At 35.0% G+C, this 20,929-nt stretch overlaps 3 protein-coding genes and 1 long non-coding RNA gene across 4 annotated transcripts; 3 read left to right on the top strand and 1 right to left on the bottom strand.

Moving 5' to 3' along the window:
* The first annotated feature begins 3,164 nt into the window (after positions 1 to 3,164).
* LOC113468930 lies at positions 3,165 to 3,825 on the top strand. The gene is made up of 2 exons (XR_003392507.1): positions 3,165 to 3,615; positions 3,771 to 3,825. It is a non-coding gene; the product is annotated as an uncharacterized LOC113468930 (long non-coding RNA).
* A 1,063-nt stretch (positions 3,826 to 4,888) lies between these two features.
* On the bottom strand, positions 4,889 to 13,339 carry LOC103512899 (far upstream element-binding protein 2-like). Its single transcript, XM_026826237.1, has 3 exons — positions 12,865 to 13,339; positions 11,293 to 12,784; positions 4,889 to 6,265 (listed from the first exon to the last, which is right to left on the bottom strand). The coding sequence occupies exons 2-3, from the start codon at positions 12,730 to 12,732 to the stop codon at positions 5,009 to 5,011; spliced, it is 2,697 nt and encodes an 898-aa protein (XP_026682038.1). The 5' UTR covers positions 12,733 to 12,784; positions 12,865 to 13,339; the 3' UTR covers positions 4,889 to 5,008.
* A 3,403-nt stretch (positions 13,340 to 16,742) lies between these two features.
* LOC113468929 (U3 small nucleolar ribonucleoprotein protein IMP3) lies at positions 16,743 to 18,970 on the top strand. Its single transcript, XM_026826243.1, has 4 exons — positions 16,743 to 17,095; positions 17,652 to 17,759; positions 17,949 to 18,134; positions 18,809 to 18,970. The coding sequence occupies exons 1-4, from the start codon at positions 16,959 to 16,961 to the stop codon at positions 18,966 to 18,968; spliced, it is 591 nt and encodes a 196-aa protein (XP_026682044.1). The 5' UTR covers positions 16,743 to 16,958; the 3' UTR covers positions 18,969 to 18,970.
* A 20-nt stretch (positions 18,971 to 18,990) lies between these two features.
* On the top strand, positions 18,991 to 19,935 carry LOC113468926 (homocysteine S-methyltransferase YbgG-like). The gene is made up of 3 exons (XM_026826236.1): positions 18,991 to 19,074; positions 19,209 to 19,347; positions 19,673 to 19,935. The coding sequence occupies exons 1-3, from the start codon at positions 18,991 to 18,993 to the stop codon at positions 19,933 to 19,935; spliced, it is 486 nt and encodes a 161-aa protein (XP_026682037.1).
* Positions 19,936 to 20,929: the final 994 nt, after the last annotated feature.

Below are 20,929 nucleotides of genomic sequence, written 5' to 3'. Positions count from 1 at the left end.
TTTGACCTCAGATTTGGATTTTTCACAACTTTTTACGTAGGAATCGACCTTTTATTAATAATATTTTCCCAATTGCAATTCCTCCATTAGCAGTTATACAGTGATGTTACACCCCTTCTCATAAAGATTTCCTCTTGAGTAGTTTTGTTGTATGTTTCCCTCTTCCCCTTTCCATTATAGCGATAAAGAGGTCCTCTATTACACTGTTAGCATTATGGAACAACATATTCTAAGCTGACATATTTTATTTTATGTCCCCACAAAGACATAAACCAAAAGGCCTTCATACTCACCAGATATGTAGATGGAAGATGAAAAATAAATTATAGATGGGAGAAAAAGGGAGAGGGAAAGAGAAAAAGAGGAAGAAAGAAAAATGGAGGGAGTGAGGAAAGAAACCTACCTTGTTGTAATACCAACCACACATAGTAGACATATCGAACATAAGAATATCATGCTTTGTATTTTGATTTCTGATAATTCTAGGTAACTATGTAGGTTTGATAAAATGGTGTACTCAACCACCCTGTAATCTATAATATGATCACCAGAGATCACATATACACATCTAAATCAGGGGTTTCCAACTTCCATGTGTATGCGGGCCACATGCTACATTGGAAAGTACTTTGTGGGCCACATAGGTATGTACATTGGGGAGCATTTTAGGACCCCCCTCCAACAACTTTTCAGTAATGCAGTCTGATGGTATTTTGAACGCCACAGGCGCAATTTTTCAAAAAATGTTCTCCTAATTTTTTACATTTAGGTAAGTTTGTACAAGTCCAAAAAAAGCTTTGCGGGCCACATCAGCCACATGGGGCCTGCGGGCCGCTAGTTGGAAACCCCTGATCTAAAATTTTCACAATATTTGTTTGTTCCACACAGAACAAGGAATATTCCATGCTAGTAGGTAAATTAATAGGACCTTGAATGGGGGGAAAATACTTAGGCAGGATTAATTTAAATTAATGTTCAATTAAAATTTTGGAATGATAATAGAATTAATAGGTACATGATAATAACAAATGAACCTAGTATTGTAGGTACTTATTTGTTAACATTATATACGTACAAATTATAAAGGGTGTCCCAATAAGAGCGCAAGATTTGATTGGATAATAAAGCATGATTCTCCGTGGAATAAAATGGACTTCTTAGATGATTTAAGAAGTAAGCATTCTGAAATTTTGTATGGAACAATAATCAGACAAATAACTTCCTCGACTTTGATGGTACATTTGTTTCCTTTTGACAAAATTTTTGATGACAAATTCAAGGAAATCAGGCTGTATCTCGTTGATGACAGAATTATGACTAGGAAAATGCTCGCGCAAAAGTGATAATGTGTCAATTTTATTATGCTAACACGTTGTTGAACAGTTTAAGACTCAATGATGACTAATTTTGATTTCAAACTTCAATGAACCACTAATGCCTTCCGTTTTTACGGAGGTAAACTTATTGAACCAGAGCTGGGTTCAAGCCTAATCCAGTACCACCTGAGCTTACTGTTCTTCTTCATTTTTATTTATGTTTTGCCATCAACAGGATCTGGAAATTGTAAAAAGAACCTCAATAAATCAAACTAATTCCAATCAAATCATATTTTCATGTGTTATCATGATTTTTATTTATTTTCAATTCAGAAACACGGTACAAATGAAAAGATAAACAAATATTTATTATTACAATTCAAAGTTTACACAGAAGAAAAGGACAACTTTGACCAGTAAAAATAAATACTACAGAAGTAAATTAAATATTCAAGTGGGATAAATCTATATGTATATTTAGTTATTTTTCAAAGATACCTAAGTATATTTAGGTAAAAAACAACTCATGGCTGAGATCACAATCTGAGTTTAATTTTAGTTTATTAAACTGACTGATAAATTTTGGATTAAAACCTACCCAATCAAAAATCAGTTTAACCCAACTAAGTGTTCTGTGGACCCAGCCATAAGTAAAGAACTTAAAGACTTAAAAATAAATGTATAATAGGTACAAAATATTAAAGGAGGGTAAGAGATGGAACAAAATGAAGAGGTACCTGATAAGGATAGAAAAAAAAATTTTTTAAACCGAGATTAAAGTTCACTTTGCCAGCCTAGTTAGCTTGGTTGGTAGCGCGTGTCGTACAGTAACATCTGGCAACACTGTGGAGTTGTTGAGGTTAGTTGAAAATCTAACTAGAGTTACTAGATAGCACATTGTGACTTTTGAACCTGACTGTAAAATGTTAAGATGTCTTCTTTGTAATAATTGTGTTAAATGTTAATAAAGAATAAACGTGATTTGTGTAATTGAAATAAAGCTAAAGAAAGGATTGTTTTAATTTCCCCCTCACGACAGCGCGTCTGCCTAATAAGCGCTGGGCCGCGAATTCGATTCCTGCCCGGGGCGGATTTTATCCTTCTCAAACAAAAAAATCACTTTGTGGAACCGCCCTGAATAATGCCCAAATTCCCTGAGCAGCTAAAAATTTCCCTTTAAGGAGGGAAATTTATTTACGTGTGGCAACACTGGTGATCATGCATAAATGTTGTATTATGTAGTTTCTGAAGGCGCAATATATATTATGCTATTTATGCTAATCGAACGATACGAGTGTTTCCGTTTCCGTTGTCTGACAGCCAATGTAGCGACCAGAAGCGGCATTACCGAGGTTCTGCAGTATAAAAATATAATAAATTGAAATAAGGAAATTGATTTCAAATAAGGCACTGGTAATGCTGTGATGAGCAGGGCTGTAGGACTCTGTAAATACATCAACAGCCTTTTTCTGGGGTTATAAACTTCAATGAACCACTAATGCCTTCCATTTTTACGGAGGTAAACTTATTGAACCAGAGCTGGGTTCAAGCCTAATCCAGTACCACCTGAGCTTAATGTTCTTCTTCATTTTTATTTATGTTTTGCCATCAACAGGATCTGGAAATTGTAAAAAGAACCTCAATAAATCAAACTAATTCCAATCAGTTATAAACTTCAATGAACCACTAATGCCTTCCGTTTTTACGGAGGTAAACTTATTGAACCAGAGCTGGGTTCAAGCCTAATCCAGTACCACCTGAGCTTACTGTTCTTCTTCATTTTTATTTATGTTTTGCCATCAACAGGATCTGGAAATTGTAAAAAGAACCTCAATAAATCAAACTAATTCCAATCAAATCATATTTTCATGTGTTATCATGATTTTTATTTATTTTCAATTCAGAAACACAGTACAAATGAAAAGATAAACAAATATTTATTATTACAATTCAAAGTTTACACAGAAGAAAAGGACAACTTTGACCAGTAAAAATAAATACTACAGAAGTAAATTAAATATTCAAGTGGGATAAATCTATATGTATATTTAGTTATTTTTCAAAGATACCTAAGTATATTTAGGTAAAAAACAACTCATGGCTGAGATCACAATCTGAGTTTAATTTTAGTTTATTAAACTGACTGATAAATTTTGGATTAAAATCTACCCAATCAAAAATCAGTTTAACCCAACTAAGTGTTCTGTGGCCCCAGCCATAAGTAAAGAACAGACTTAAAAATAAATGTATAATAGGTACAAAATATTAAAGGAGGGTAAGAGATGGAACAAATGAAGAGGTACCTGATAAGGATAGAAAAAAAAAAACAAACTGATAAATGTAGAATAATAAAACAGAAGTCCAAATATGTGTAGAATTAAGTAAAGAACTTAAATAAATGTATAATAGGTACAAAATATTAAAGGAGGGTAAGAGATGGAACAAAATGAAGAGGTACCTGATAAGGATAGAAAAAAAAAAACAAACTGATAAATGTAGAATAATAAAACAGAAGTCCAAATATGTGTAGAATATAAGAATAAGTTATTTTATGGGAAAAAAGAAAAGCAAACTAATCTGCAAAATATTCAAAAATTCTGTATTTTCATCTCCTCCAAATAAAATTTTAAACAGACAACGAGTCTAATAAAATAATTATTTAAATATTTTAAACTAGATAGTCTATAGTGGCTTTGAGAATTAGGCCAAAGTTGTTATTATGTCATATGAGGCATGCAAGTCTAGTTTCTGGTTTCCACCCAATAACAAACATGTTTGGCCAAAAGTTTCTAAGAATTATGTTAGATATATTAGCAATAACAAACATGTTTGGCCAAAAGTTTCTAAGAATTATGTTAGATATATTAGTATAATTAAACTGAATAAACTGATCCAAAATATTAAGTGGCTTTGAGAATTAGGCCAAAGTTGTTATTATGTTGTATGAGGCATGCAAGTCTAGTTTCTGGTTTCCACCCAATAACAAACATGTTTGGCCAAAAGTTTCTAAGAATTATGTTAGATATATTAGTATAATTAAACTGAATAAACTGATCCAAAATATTACTCATTGTCATTTCTTCACCTGTTTCATTAGTTAGGATCAATCTCATCAATCACTTGCAGTTACCTCTAGTAGATATTTTCATAATTAGCATGGCACACTAAATCAGAAAACTTTCATTATTTTAAATAAGAAAATATTAAGGAATGTTTGGAGGAAATACAGAAGTATGTTTCCCAGGAAACATAATAAAATTATTACAGTACAACCAAATGTAATGAAATGTAGACATACCCAACTAACTTGAGTTAAGGTAATGCTAATGAAAATCAATGAAACCTCTGTACGGAATATAAAATAGAATACAAGTCACAGAGAAGTTGGATGCTATCTCAGTATGGGTTAGATCTTCCTGTACCATTTTTTGTTGGGTTATTACGGTTTTTATTAAAATTACTTCTTCTCTGAACTCCAGTGGTTTGAATGTTGGCATAGTTAGGGCCTTGAGGAACACCACCAAACCCTCCAGAATTTCCACTACCACCACCACTACTTCCTCCCCCCAGTAGATCGGATAATCCTCCTAGTGCACTCAGACTAGTGAGTGCATTTAGAGCACCAGGCTTTGTAAGAATCTGGGCAAGTTGAGGTAAAGCAGCAGCCAGGGGATTGCTAGCATTCAAACCAGCTAGAGCGCATTTAGAGCACCAGGCTTTGTAAGAATCTGGGCAAGTTGAGGTAAAGCAGCAGCCAGGGGATTGCTAGCATTCAAACCAGCTAGAGGAGCAGATGATGGTAAATTATTGTCGGAGGAAAAGTCATCCATGTTTGATTCTCCACCACCTTCACCATTCAGATTGGCTCGCAATAGTTCTACACTCATATTGATGAGATACTGGGCAAGGGCTATAGCATCAGGTGTCCCAGTCATTGTGATGGTCCTGTCATTAGAATCCTCTTCTTCTTCAGATGATTTTGATATTCTGATCATGGCTCCACTAATCTTTCTGATTTCAAATATTTTGGTACCACCTTTTCCAATGACAGCTCCAATGAGTTCATTTGGTACAGTCATTTCTTTAGTTATCTGGTTTTGCTGTTGGTTAGTTTTCTGACTTGGACCATCTCTGTTATTGCGATTATGTTGGTTCTGATTCTGATTTTGATTTCTGGGCATATGGTTGGTTTTCAATTGACTACTGGCCAGAGCTGCAAGAGCAGCAGCATTCAAACCACCTCCCATACCACCTCCTGAGTTTCCACCTAGACCTAAAGCTGCAAGACCAGCAAGTGGATTATTCCCCATGTCTGGGGCACCCATTAAACTATTCTGCATACCAAACTGGTTACCAATTAGACCAGGACCACCTGCATTCTGTGGCAATGGTCGGTAGGGAATGGTAGCACCCTTGGGAGGAGAGTCAACCATGATTAAACAAATCTGATAAATTGCTTGAGTCACAGCATCTGGAACACCTTTGATGTTGACTTCCCTCTCAGTAGAGTTAGGTAGCATATCTGATGCCACATACACAGATGCACCACTTGTTTCCCTGATGGTTTTAATCTGAGAACCTCCTTTACCAATAATTGAACCACACTGGGATGCTGGTACAATCAGACGTAGCTGTATTAGCTGTGATTCCCCATTGCCTCCCAGGTGTTTGTTTTGGTTCTTGTGAAACTCTTCAATGTTCTTGGTGATTAATGAAAATGCCCTGAACAAAGAATCCATAGAACCAATAACTGTAACAATTCTCTCAGGAGTAGAAGAATCAGAAATGTAAATCTTTGAGCCACTCTCCTCCCTTAGCTTCTTTACAGTTTCTCCACTTTTGCCAATAATACTTCCTACTTCTTTTCCTTGCATGATGTGCCGCACTGTAATTTGTAGGTCGTCATCATGTTTAATGTCTTCAGCGTCCATAGTGAACAGGATCGGATATCAGATGGATGGGGTAGAGAAGAGGTGAGCAAACCTGAGACAGGAGGGAAAGGGGGGGGAGGACAATGAACAATGAGTATTCAAGTGAGATAAGAATAGGATAAGCTACAAGTATTGGAAACTCACATTTGGCTGTGGAAAATGCTGAGAAACGTTATTTACTAAGATATGATACAAGGTGGGTATGTATGTGTGTGAGAGAGAGGAGTATCTAAAGTATTCTTGGCTTCTACAGGCATGGATAAGTTTAGGATGTAATGAATAAAAGGTGTCATTTCAGAATTTTCCAGAGTTGTTTGACTATTGATTTTACACAAGTTTAATAAGAGGGGAGGAAAAAAGCAGTATATCTATATACTTTACATAGTGGGCCCAGTACATATAGATAAGGAATTTGGTTTGATATTAAGTGGATCAACTAAGTAAAAATGAAACAAGGAAACCAAATGTGAGTTTCTTATCAACTCCAGTTTACTTAAGAATAAGAGATAGATAATTCACAAGGCTGGAATAAAAAAAAAATGGAATTAAAAAGTGACAAATTTCAAAGAGATGAATCAAGATAGATAATTCACAAGGCTGGAATAAAAAAAAAATGGAATTAAAAAGTGACAAATTTCAAAGAGATGAATCAAGATAGATAATTCACAAGGCTGGAATAAAAAAAAAATGGAATTAAAAAGTGACAAATTTCAAAGAGATGAATCAAGATAGATAATTCACAAGGCTGGAATAAAAAAAAAATGGAATTAAAAAGTGACAAATTTCAAAGAGATGAATCAAGATAGATAATTCACAAGGCGTACATATCATGTAAATTAAAATACATTTTCAATCTTTTTCTATTCTTGTACTTGAAAAAATAATAATAAAATAAAAAGCGAGCAGATGATACAAACAAAAATTAGAAATATACAAGGAGCTCAACTTCAGTGGAAATATGTATACCAAAATATGTATGTACGGTATTTTTTCATTTTTTTTTTCCCTCGTAGGTTGTACCTTCAAAAGAGGAAGTAGTGGAGCGAACTCAGGATTGACGAGCGAAACCCCGACACTAGCGCTCAGGATTCGACGAGTCCTTTTGGAACTAGCCAATCCGGGATTGCGAGTTGTTTAGAACCGGCCATGAGTGTCTGTTCACCCACGGAACCGCCCTGAATGATGCCCAAATTCCCTGAGCAGCTAAAAATTTCCCTTTAAGGAGGGAAATCTGGTGATCATATTAAATTTTATGATTTATGTCGGGATGGTTGCATAAATGATAAATGTTGTATTATGTAGTTTCTGAAGGCGCAATATATATTATGCTATTTATGCTAATCGAACGATACGAGGGTTTCCGTTGTCTGACAGCCAATGTTGTACCCATGGAAAAAACATGGAAACTACCTACCATGTATGTTATCTATTGTTCATCAATTCAAAGCTCAAAGGAAGCGTCCCTGAGATATCTACAAAGGTACATTGAGGCAAAATCAATAGGGAAGGACTAGGCAGAAAGAAAATTAGTTTCGCTGAGGTATGGTACGCGTTAGTGATGGGAAAAATGAAACTTTTCAGGGCTCCGGATCCCAGGTTTCGAAACGCTCTAAGGTTTCGGATCTGAGTTCCGAAACTGAAACCTTGAAACCTTCGGGTCCGTTACGTAACGAAGCAGACTTAAGCAGGGAGGTTTCAGTTTCAGTTCAGTAGGTATCGACATAGTTTGTAGTGCGCTTGCGCGTACTAGAGTTGTTTCATAGGGTGTCATAATTCAAGTTCCGAAACTTTAACTCAGCGGTTTCATGAAACCGGATCCGTATTCTCGGTTTCGAAACCGCGTTGGTTTCGAAACCGCGTTTCGAAACAGTTTCATGAGACACATCACTAGTACGCGTCTCTACCATGGTGCGACCATTCCCAAACACTCATGTCTGACAAGATGATAAGTACTCACTTAAAGAGCGTTTTCTTACTGCTCTACCATGGTGCAACCATTCCCAAACACTCATGTCTGACAAGATGATAAGTACTCACTTAAAGAGCGTTTTCTTACTAAAAGATATACTGGTAACAGAGACAGAATAAATTTACCTGTTACTTTGGTCCAATAAACACTTCGTGTTCTAATTTTCCTTTACTTTTTCTTGAAGGTGAGGTGAACGGGTGCTTTGCTTTCAGTAAAATTTGAAAAATCGATTCGGCACCTCCAACTTGCAACTTTGATTCAAAATGGCGTCTTGTATTTTAAAAACAAAACACTTTAGTTTGTAAATCGACCGCTAGAGGCCCGAGCTGAAAAGAAAAAGGTGTCTTCAGACGTTTTTTAAAAATTGTCACTACTTGAAGGTGAGGTGAACGCTGAACGGCTGCTGTGCTTTCAGGAAAATTTGAAAAATCGATTCGGCACCTCCAACTTTCAACTTTTGATTCAAAATGGCGTCTTGTATTTTAAAAACAAAACACTTTAGTTTGTAAGTCGACCGCTAGAGGCCCGAGCTGAAAAGAAAAAGGTGTCTTCAGACGTTTTTTAAAAATTGTCACTTTGATTGCTTTCAGGAAAATTTGAAAAATCGATTCGGCACCTCCAACTTGCAACTTTTGATTCAAAATGGCGTCTTGTATTTTAAATACAAAACACTTTAGTTTGTAAATCGACCGCTAGAGGCCCGAGCTGAAAAGAAAAAGGTGTCTTCAGACGTTTTTTAAAAATTGTCACTTTGATATTTTCATTATTTTCCATTATTTTTTTAGAAATTATTGATTAATTATTTTCAGAACTACGAAAAATTCTTTAATTTCAATTTTTCAAATATAAATAAAACAAATTTTGAAGCTCCAAATTCTAAAACTCAACCGAATGTCATTTTTCAGTGATAAGGAAAAACGGAAACAAACACCCCTTTTAGGTTTCATTTAAACGGTTCTTACCAAAGATATTTCTTGTCTAGCGCGAAATTTCAAATTTTGGAGCATATTTTCTTATTTCTTTTTGAGGTGCAAGTGGTTGTATTTTTTGTATTTTGTTGAAACTGTAGAAAGAAAAAAGAAAGAAATACTAGAAAAACCTACTCTTCTGCAATTCAAACTGCTCCCAGCTCCCACTCGTTTTATAACAAAGTCTTTAACTTACAATGAAAGTGAAATTCCATCTACAATTAGTTCCCATTGGTTAGAATGAATAGTGACATTTTTCAAGGAATGGAAAATCTTTTTAAGGCATGGATGTCTAGCGCGAAATTTCAAATTTTGGAGCATATTTTCTTATTTCTTTTTGAGGTGCAAGTGGTTGTATTTTTTGTATTTCGTTGAAACTGTAGAAAGGAAAAAGAAAGAAATACTAGAAAAACCTACTCTTCTGCAATTCAAACTGCTCCCAGCTCCCACTCGTTTTAATTTTACAATCAGTAACAGCTTGTGTGCAGACTGCAGACATTTTCGTGATATCTGATTTCCATCTCAAGTTCCTGAACCCATCAATATGGTGAGGAAGTTGAAATATCATGAACAGAAACTTCTGAAGAAAGTTGACTTCATATCCTGGGAAGCTGATAATAATCTTCATGAAGTAAAAATAATGAGAAGATTTGGAATCCAGAAGAGGCAAGACTATACAACGTAAGTATCTTAATTTGGTCAATGGAGCCTGTAGCACACAATACTTGTGAACATTTTTTAAATAACTTCAATGAACCACTAATGCCTTCCGTTTTTACGGAGGTAAACTTATTGAACCAGAGCTGGGTTCAAGCCTAATCCAGTACCACCTGAGCTTACTGTTCTTCTTCATTTTTATTTATGTTTTGCCATCAACAGGATCTGGAAATTGTAAAAAGAACCTCAATAAATCAAACTAATTCCAATCAAATCATATTTTCATGTGTTATCATGATTTTTATTTATTTTCAATTCAGAAACACGGTACAAATGAAAAGATAAACAAATATTTATTATTACAATTCAAAGTTTACACAGAAGAAAAGGACAACTTTGACCAGTAAAAATAAATACTACAGAAGTAAATTAAATATTCAAGTGGGATAAATCTATATGTATATTTAGTTATTTTTCAAAGATACCTAAGTATATTTAGGTAAAAAACAACTCATGGCTGAGATCACAATCTGAGTTTAATTTTAGTTTATTAAACTGACTGATAAATTTTGGATTAAAACCTACCCAATCAAAAATCAGTTTAACCCAACTAAGTGTTCTGTGGACCCAGCCATAAGTAAAGAACTTAAAGACTTAAAAATAAATGTATAATAGGTACAAAATATTAAAGGAGGGTAAGAGATGGAACAAAATGAAGAGGTACCTGATAAGGATAGAAAAAAAAAAACAAACTGATAAATGTAGAATAATAAAACAGAAGTCCAAATATGTGTAGAATATAAGAATAAGTTATTTTATGGGAAAAAAGAAAAGCAACCTAATCTGCAAAATATTCAAAAATTCTGTATTTTCATCTCCTCCAAATAAAATTTTAAACAGAGGACGAGCCTAATAAAATAATTATTTAAATATTTTAAACTAGATAGTCTAAAGTGGCTTTGAGAATTAGGCCAAAGTTGTTATTATGTTGTATGAGGCATGCAAGTCTAGTTTCTGGTTTCCACCCAATAACAAACATGTTTGGCCAAAAGTTTCTAAGAATTATGTTAGATATATTAGTATAATTAAACTGAATAAACTGATCCAAAATATTACTCATTGTCATTTCTTCACCTGTTTCATTAGTTAGGATCAATCTCATCAATCACTTGCAGTTACCTCTAGTAGATATTTTCATAATTAGCATGGCACACTAAATCAGAAAACTTTCATTATTTTAAATAAGAAAATATTAAGGAATGTTTGGAGGAAATACAGAAGTATGTTTCCCAGGAAACATAATAAAATTATTACAGTACAACCAAATGTAATGAAATGTAGACATACCCAACTAACTTGAGTTAAGGTAATGCTAATGAAAATCAATGAAACCTCTGTACGGAATATAAAATAGAATACAAGTCACAGAGAAGTTGGATGCTATCTCAGTATGGGTTAGATCTTCCTGTACCATTTTTTGTTGGGTTATTACGGTTTTTATTAAAATTACTTCTTCTCTGAACTCCAGTGGTTTGAATGTTGGCATAGTTAGGGCCTTGAGGAACACCACCAAACCCTCCAGAATTTCCACTACCACCACCACTACTTCCTCCCCCCAGTAGATCGGATAATCCTCCTAGTGCACTCAGACTAGTGAGCGCATTTAGAGCACCAGGCTTTGTAAGAATCTGGGCAAGTTGAGGTAAAGCAGCAGCCAGGGGATTGCTAGCATTCAAACCAGCTAGAGGAGCAGATGATGGTAAATTATTGTCGGAGGAAAAGTCATCCATGTTTGATTCTCCACCACCTTCACCATTCAGATTGGCTCGCAATAGTTCTACACTCATATTGATGAGATACTGGGCAAGGGCTATAGCATCAGGTGTCCCAGTCATTGTGATGGTCCTGTCATTAGAATCCTCTTCTTCTTCAGATGATTTTGATATTCTGATCATGGCTCCACTAATCTTTCTGATTTCAAATATTTTGGTACCACCTTTTCCAATGACAGCTCCAATGAGTTCATTTGGTACAGTCATTTCTTTAGTTATCTGGTTTTGCTGTTGGTTAGTTTTCTGACTTGGACCATCTCTGTTATTGCGATTATGTTGGTTCTGATTCTGATTTTGATTTCTGGGCATATGGTTGGTTTTCAATTGACTACTGGCCAGAGCTGCAAGAGCAGCAGCATTCAAACCACCTCCCATACCACCTCCTGAGTTTCCACCTAGACCTAAAGCTGCAAGACCAGCAAGTGGATTATTCCCCATGTCTGGGGCACCCATTAAACTATTCTGCATACCAAACTGGTTACCAATTAGACCAGGACCACCTGCATTCTGTGGCAATGGTCGGTAGGGAATGGTAGCACCCTTGGGAGGAGAGTCAACCATGATTAAACAAATCTGATAAATTGCTTGAGTCACAGCATCTGGAACACCTTTGATGTTGACTTCCCTCTCAGTAGAGTTAGGTAGCATATCTGATGCCACATACACAGATGCACCACTTGTTTCCCTGATGGTTTTAATCTGAGAACCTCCTTTACCAATAATTGAACCACACTGGGATGCTGGTACAATCAGACGTAGCTGTATTAGCTGTGATTCCCCATTGCCTCCCAGGTGTTTGTTTTGGTTCTTGTGAAACTCTTCAATGTTCTTGGTGATTAATGAAAATGCCCTGAACAAAGAATCCATAGAACCAATAACTGTAACAATTCTCTCAGGAGTAGAAGAATCAGAAATGTAAATCTTTGAGCCACTCTCCTCCCTTAGCTTCTTTACAGTTTCTCCACTTTTGCCAATAATACTTCCTACTTCTTTTCCTTGCATGATGTGCCGCACTGTAATTTGTAGGTCGTCATCATGTTTAATGTCTTCAGCGTCCATAGTGAACAGGATCGGATATCAGATGGATGGGGTAGAGAAGAGGTGAGCAAACCTGAGACAGGAGGGAAAGCAGCGTCCATAGTGAACAGGATCGGATATCAGATGGATGGGGTAGAGAAGAGGTGAGCAAACCTGAGACAGGAGGGAAAGGGGGGGGGAGGACAATGAACAATGAGTATTCAAGTGAGAAAAGAATAGGATAAGCTAAAAGTATTGGAAACTCACATTTGGCTGTGGAAAATGCTGAGAAACGTTATTTACTAAGATATGATACAAGGTGGGTATGTATGTGTGTGAGAGAGAGGAGTATCTAAAGTATTCTTGGCTTCTACAGGCATGGATAAGTTTAGGATGTAATGAATAAAAGGTGTCATTTCAGAATTTTCCAGAGTTGTTTGACTATTGATTTTACACAAGTTTAATAAGAGGGGAGGAAAAAAGCAGTATATCTATATACTTTACATAGTGGGCCCAGTACATATAGATAAGGAATTTGGTTTGATATTAAGTGGATCAACTAAGTAAAAATGAAACAAGGAAACCAAATGTGAGTTTCTTATCAACTCCAGTTTACTTAAGAATAAGAGATAGATAATTCACAAGGCTGGAATAAAAAAAAAAATGGAATTAAAAAGTGACAAATTTCAAAGAGATGAATTGCAAGGAAACCAAATGTGAGTTTCTTATCAACTCCAGTTTACTTAAGAATAAGAGATAGATAATTCACAAGGCTGGAATAAAAAAAAAATGGAATTAAAAAGTGACAAATTTCAAAGAGATGAATCAAGATAGATAATTCACAAGGCTGGAATAAAAAATGGGATTAAAGAGTGGCAAAATTTTAAAGATATGGAAGAATTATAATCAACAGGAGCAAGGGTTTGGGAATTTAACAGTTGCTTTCATTATAACAAAGTCTTTAACTTACATCCGATCTCAAGGCTGGAATAAAAAATGGGATTAAAGAGTGGCAAAATTTTAAAGATATGGAAGAATTATAATCAACAGGAGCAAGGGTTTGGGAATTTTACAGTTGCTTTCATTACAACAAAGTCTTTAACTTACAATTGAAGTGAAATTCCATCTACAATTAGTTCCCATTGGTTAGAATGAATAGTGACATTTTTCAAGGAATGGAAAATCTTTTTAAGGCATGGAAAAGGCCAATTTAATAAAACAAGTAGGGAAATATTTAATGAAAGTGCAACAGAAGGCTGGAAAAAATCATAATTTCAGATGCAGAAACTAAGTAGAGCTGGAATAGTAAGAAAGATATACAAGAGCCAGGTATGAAGATTCTCAGGTTGCTCTTGGAGAAAAGAGATCAGTATCAGAGATGGATCAGGAAGTTCAACTAACAAAATGTTGCTTTTCAACAAGCACATTGTGGCTGTTCTTCATCAAACCCTGTTGTTGAAAGAACTAAGAATTATAGAAGTTCAACTAACAAAATGTTGCTTTTCAACAAGCACATTGTGGCTGTTCTTCATCAAACCCTGTTGTTGAAAGAACTAAGAATTATATAAAAAAAAACTGTCAAATATGTAACATTTAATTAGATACCTAAAAATAACAAAGATACAATACAAATTAACATGTTTAAAAATATTATGAATAAATAACCTGAAGATTTTACATTTTGTTCTGTGATTAATGATTACACTCCAACATTTTAACCAACATTACAATCAAAATAAAATGCACAATGGAGCCAGGTATGAAGATTCTCAGGTTGCTCTTGGAGAAAAGAGATCAGTATCAGAGATGGATCAGGAAGTTCAACTAACAAAATGTTGGTTTTCAACAAGCACATTGTGGCTGTTCTTCATCAAACCCTGTTGTTGAAAGAACTAAGAATTATAGAAAAAAAAAACTGTCAAATATGTAACATTTAATTAGATACCTAAAAATAACAAAGATACAATACAAATTAACACGTTTAAAAATATTATGAATAAATAACCTGAAGATTTTGCATTTTGTTCTGTGATTAATGATTACACTCCAACATTTTAACCAACTTTACAATCAAAATAAAATGCACAATGTATATGTATCAGCAACATACTTACTGCTGGGCTTTTTTTCTCAGTGGAATGGACCTTTTTTTAACAAGGCTTTTTGAGACTGGGGGCCACAAAGAAAGTTTAAGTAAACTCTGTTTTAAGTTTTATTCTCAGTTTAAGCAATCTAATTAGATATGCACAATGTATATGTATCAGCAACATACTTACTGCTGGGCTTTTTTTCTCAGTGGAATGGACCTTTTTTTAACAAGGCTTTTTGAGGCTGGGGGCCACAAAGAAAGTTTAAACTCTGTTTTAAGTTTTATTCTCAGTTTAAGCAATCTGATTAGATGATTTCAAAAAATTCTAGCCAACCAGATTGCTTACATTGAGATTAAAACTGAAACAGAATTGAAACTCACTTTGTGGCCCTAATTAGATGATTTCAAAAAATTCTAGCCAATCAGATTGCTTACATTGAGATTAAAACTGAAACAGAATTGAAACTTGCTTTGTGGCCCCCGGCCTGAGAGAAATCTCCACTGGAAATAAATTGATGTGTAAGTTGGCTTGTACAATACACTTTCAACCTTATGCTATTTCAACATCAAAATATTTGAAAATGCAAGGGCTCTTTCACATACAATACTCATAATTGCAAAAGATCAATAGTTCATTAGTAGGTACCCATCATCCTAAATATGAATATGGCTAACCCAAGCAGCCAAGGTTACCGTACCCATGGAAAAAACATGGAAACTACCTACCATGTATGTTATCTATTGTTCATCATTTCAAAGCTCAAAGGAAGCGTCCCTGAGATATCTACAAAGGTACATTGAGACAAAATCAATAGGGAAGGACTAGGCAGAAAGAAAATTAGTTTCGCTGAGGTATGTATCGGCTAATTTAAAAGCACAGATTGAGCTTCTGGCCATATTTTCACGTTAAACTTTTAATTTATCCCTGCACACTGATAGAGCAAAAGCAAACAAAATAAAATGATGATAGAATTGATTGATGAATGAAAGTGTGAAAACGATGTTGAAAACCGCAGCCGAACCGAAAGCCAAACCTGATTAACCTGATGCTGACATGCTGATCTGATATCTGATAACGGGATAAAGCAGTGTTGCCAGATGAAAAAAAAATATAAAAATTCCCAGCATGAGGAAAAAAAATTCCCTTCCTACTATACAAGTCCTTTTGGGCCCGGCCTAAATTATTTTTACCATTAAAATAGTTTTTTTTTTCAAACTAGTTTCGCCAAACAAATTTCGCTTAAACCGAGATTAAAATTCACTTTGCCAGCCTAGTTTTAGCTTGGTTGGTAGCGCGTCTGCCTAATAAGCGCTGGGCCGCGTTACCCCTATCAAACCTCAAACAAAAAAAATCACTTTGTGGAACCGCCCTGAATGATGCCCAAATTCCCTGAGCAGCTAAAAATTTCCCTTTGAGGAGGGAAATTTATTTACGTGTGGCAACACTGGTGATCATATTAAATCAGTCGGGATGGTTGCATAAATGATAAATGTTGCATTATGTAGTTTCTGAAGGCGCAATATATATTATGCTATTTATGCTAATCGAACGATACGAGGGTTTCCGTTGTCTGACAGCCAATGTAGCGACCAGAAGCGGCATTACCGAGGTTCTGCAGTGTAAAAATATAAATCGACCGCTAGAGGCCCGAGCTGAAAAGAAAAAGGTGTCTTCAGACGTTTTTTAAAAATTGTCACTTTGATATTTTCATTATTTTTTTTAGAAATTATTGATTAATTATTTTCAGAACTACTAAAAATTCTCTAATTTCAATTTTTCAAATATCAATAAAACAAATTTTGAAGCTCCAAATTCTAAAACTCAACCGAATGTCATTTTTCAAATTTTCAGTGATAAGGAAAAACGGAAACAAACACCCCTTTTAGGTTTCATTTAAACGGTTCTTACCAAAGATATTTCTTGTCTAGCGCGAAATTTCAAATTTTGGAGCATATTTTCTTATTTCTTTTTGACTTGTGCAAGTGGTTGTATTTTTTGTATTTCGTTGAAACTGTAGAAAGAAAAAAGAAAGAAATACTAGAAAAACCTACTCTTCTGCAATTCAAACTGCTCCCAGCTCCCACTCGTTTTAATTTTACAATCAGTAACAGCTTGTGTGCAGACTGCAGACATTTTCGTGATATCTGATTTCCATCTCAAGTTCCTGAACCCATCAATATGGTGAGGAAGTTGAAATATCATGAACAGAAACTTCTGAAGAAAGTTGACTTCATATCCTGGGAAGCTGATAATAATCTTCATGAAGTAAAAATAATGAGAAGATTTGGAATCCAGAAGAGGCAAGACTATACAACGTAAGTATCTTAATTTGGTCAATGGAGCCTGTAGCACACAATACTTGTGAACATTTTTTAAATGGATGATTGATATTGTAAAAATAATGAGAAGATTTGGAATCCAGAAGAGGCAAGACTATACAACGTAAGTATCTTAATTTGGTCAATGGAGCCTGTAGCACATAATACTTGTGAACATTTTAAATGGATGATTGATATCCAATTCTGAGGTATAAACCATGTAAAAAGAATTGAAAAGGTTAAAGATTTAATTCAAAAGATCTAGAAAGTCCAATTACTCTTACCTACAAACTTAACAAACAGATTTTTGTATGTACTTTCTTTGCATTTAATGTGAGTGAAATCCTGAAGTATCCCCTAAAATATTTTTCTGCATTTATTTCAGGTACAAAAAGAATTGAAAAGGTTAAAGATTTAATTCAAAAGAACTAGAAAGTCCAATTACTCTTACCTACATAACTTAACAAACAGATTTTTTTATGTACTTTTTTTGCATTTAATGTGAGTGAAATCTTGAAGTATCCCCTAAAATATTTTTCTGCATTTATTTCAGGTATAACAAGCTATCCAGACTCATCAGAACTCTTGCTCAGAAGATCAAAGATTTAGACCCTAAAGATCCTTTTAGAGTTGAATCCAGTGCAAAATTATTAGAGAAACTGTAAGTAGTGAGAAACTGTAACTTAAGTACCTAGTGATTGTATATCATTTAGTAACTACTCAAACCAACCATTAATTATGAGGGTCAAAATGTTCATGTGTAAATGTTTTTATTTGGTGTACATAGGTAATAGGTACACACATAAAAACTGTAAATAATATTTAATAATGTAAAATTTATTAATTGCAGATATCTAATGGGCTTGATAAGAACAAAATGGGATCTAGAGAATTGTAATAAAGTTACAGCTAGTTCATTCTGTAAGAGAAGATTACCAGTGGTCATGTATAGAAATAAAATGGTTCAGCAACTGAGACTTGCCACTCAGTTTATTGAACAAGCTCATGTTAGAGTTGGCCCAGAATTAGAGGGGGACATGATAGAAGGAAGCTAGCCGTTCCGAGAACGAACCTTATCTTCGCGCCGGGCGGCAATCAAATCCGCGACCTAAAGCTTCCCAGCTAACTAGACAATAACAAAACGTCCTTGGTGAATTTTGGTTGGTTTCACTTTAGGGCTATCCCAATTAAAAATGGGGCGGCAATCAAATCCGCGACCTAAAGCTTCCCAGCTAACTAGACAATAACAAAACGTCCTTGGTGAATTTTGGTTGGTTTCACTTTGGGGCTATCCGAATTAAAAATGGTCTCTATTATTATTATTATTATTATTATTATTATTATTATTATTATTATTATTATTTTGCAACATTTACAGCCAGACTTGGAGTTTATTTGAAAATGAAATTCCAATTCAGAGGTACCTACTCAAAAATATGTTGTACTTAACAGTAATTTGTAGATTATCTCATTAGTAGGTCTTGACCAATAAGATGTGTGAGATTATATGTATGTGTTGTGTAAATTCTAAATTGTTGAGTACAATCAAACTTTATTATTACTATTATGGTACCTAAGTCTGTACCTTCCTAACTAATACTTGGATTTTTTCCTTTTTGCAGAAACCTGGAAGATTTTGTAACATGGGTTGATGCATCCAAAATAAAGAAACAAATACTGGCTTACAATGATATGGTAAAGATTTTTTTTTTCTTCTTTTTTCACAAGTACCAACCTGGAAGATTTTGTAACATGGGTTGATGCATCCAAAATAAAGAAACAAATACTGGCTTACAATGATATGGTAAAGATTTTTTTTTCTTCTTTTTTCACAAGTACCTACCTATGTAGTATGTTTGTACGTTTGTAGTATATTGGATGTCACTTCCTATATGAGTCTTATATACCTGGAAGATTTTGTAACATGGGTTGATGCATCCAAAATAAAGAAACAAATACTGGCTTACAATGATATGGTAAAGATTTTTTTTTTTTCTTCTTTTTTCACAAGTACCTACCTGTACCTATGTAGTATGTTTGTACGTTTGTAGTATATTGGATCTCACTTCCTAAATGAGTCAATGGTCTCTGTCTCTCATTTATTTTTCAGGCCAGTGTGGAAGGCTTTGTTCAACATCTAGGCCTGAGTGAAGACCAGAGTGTACAGCTGATTCGAGATGCTGTCAAGTATGTGAAGGAAGCCATTGTCTTGGAAGAGAAACGAGATCCAGCTATAGCCAGCAGACATGGTGAGAAAAATAGAACAATAGAGTAGGTACAGGTATTAGTTTTTTTTTTTAGTAAGCTGTAGAACTGAAATGTGTGAAAATTTGTGTTGGCATTTCACCCGCAAAATGGATTATTCCCAATGTGCTTCATAAATTTCTTAATATGTATTACACATTTTCTGGGTACCTACGTATATTAAAATAGAATAGAATATAGCCTGTTTATCCTCCTGGGATAGGACTAAAAAGTCCCTTTACCCCCGCAGTCTAACCAAGGTCTCATATATGTTGACATATTAGGGGGAACATACGAGATTAAGTGTGAAAAATCTCCCTTTTATTTCAGTGAGGGTCGCAGGATCGCTGGGTTCGTACGGTGCATTCCTACACGATGGCTCGGAATATCGTGGCGACTACATAGACAGCACCACTCCTCAGGAGCTGATCGACTACCATAGGCCTCGCATAGAAGCACTGATACAGGGCGGGATAGATCTATTGGCCATAGAGACTTTGCCTGCCCAAGAGGAAGCCATGGTCCTGGCAGAACTCATCAAGGAGTATCCTGGCCTTAAGGCGTGGATTTCCTTCTCGTGTAAAGTAAGTTGAGGGAGGTAGCTCTGAGGCGCTTGAGTACCTGTAGTACCGATATCCCCCGGTTTTTTTTATTATTATTTTATACTAGTTCGAACTTTTCCGGAAGTATATTAGGTGGAACAGAGCACTTTGAAATAAATGCCACTACTGAAGATGCCATAACTGGCGAAACCCGGTCGGGTAAATAATAAATTAATTTTGTAAAAAAAAAAAAACTGAACTGTTATAATTTTCCCCAATTGAGAATAATTGCTTTGATAAAACAGGGTATTACATACTTACCTTGCTTAAGACTCTTACCTCGATTTATCACGAACACAGCTGAATTCCTCGATAAAAGATTAAAAGTCTTCCCAATATTTCTCCTAGGATGAAAAGCACACCTGTCACGGAGATAAGTTTGGACTGATTGCTCGGGACGTATACGCTAAGAATCCTGCTCAGCTGGTGGCAGTGGGAGTCAATTGTCTAGCCCCACATTACGTAGAGTCTTTGCTAACCTCGGCTGGTAATCAATTATTATAAATAATTTTTTGCTTTCTCATATCCGAGCAGAGCATAGTCTAACCTCATTTTACTTCAGTCAGGCAGTTCCTTCGCCATTCTGATAGATTTTTACTTTCTATTACTACAGTATAGCGGAGCTATACTAGTAATGAAAGTATTGCAATCGGTCCAAATTTTTTTTTATTATTATCAGGTATTTTTAATGCAAATTTGGATTGAGCTGAGAAGTTTGTTGTCCTGCTTTGAATTTCAGCAAAATGGCAGGGTCTTCAAGGTGATTTAGACCCAATAGAGGTCATTTTATCTAGAAGAAATCTAGGTAGGTATCTAAAAAAAAATTGTTGTCCTGCTTTGAATTTCAGCAAAATGGCAGGGTCTTCAAGGTGATTTAGACCCAATAGAGGTCATTTTATTTAGAAGAAATATAGGTATCTAAAAAAAATTCAGTCTCGTTATCTACTTGAAAAAAAAAGTAAAAACGCAAATCCGGGCGTTTGCA

The sequence above is a fragment of the Diaphorina citri genome, unplaced genomic scaffold (assembly GCF_000475195.1).
Source record: "Diaphorina citri unplaced genomic scaffold, Diaci psyllid genome assembly version 1.1 scaffold896, whole genome shotgun sequence".
NCBI classification, from domain to species: domain Eukaryota; kingdom Metazoa; phylum Arthropoda; class Insecta; order Hemiptera; family Psyllidae; genus Diaphorina; species Diaphorina citri.
This window is presented reverse-complemented; position numbering and strand designations above follow the sequence as displayed.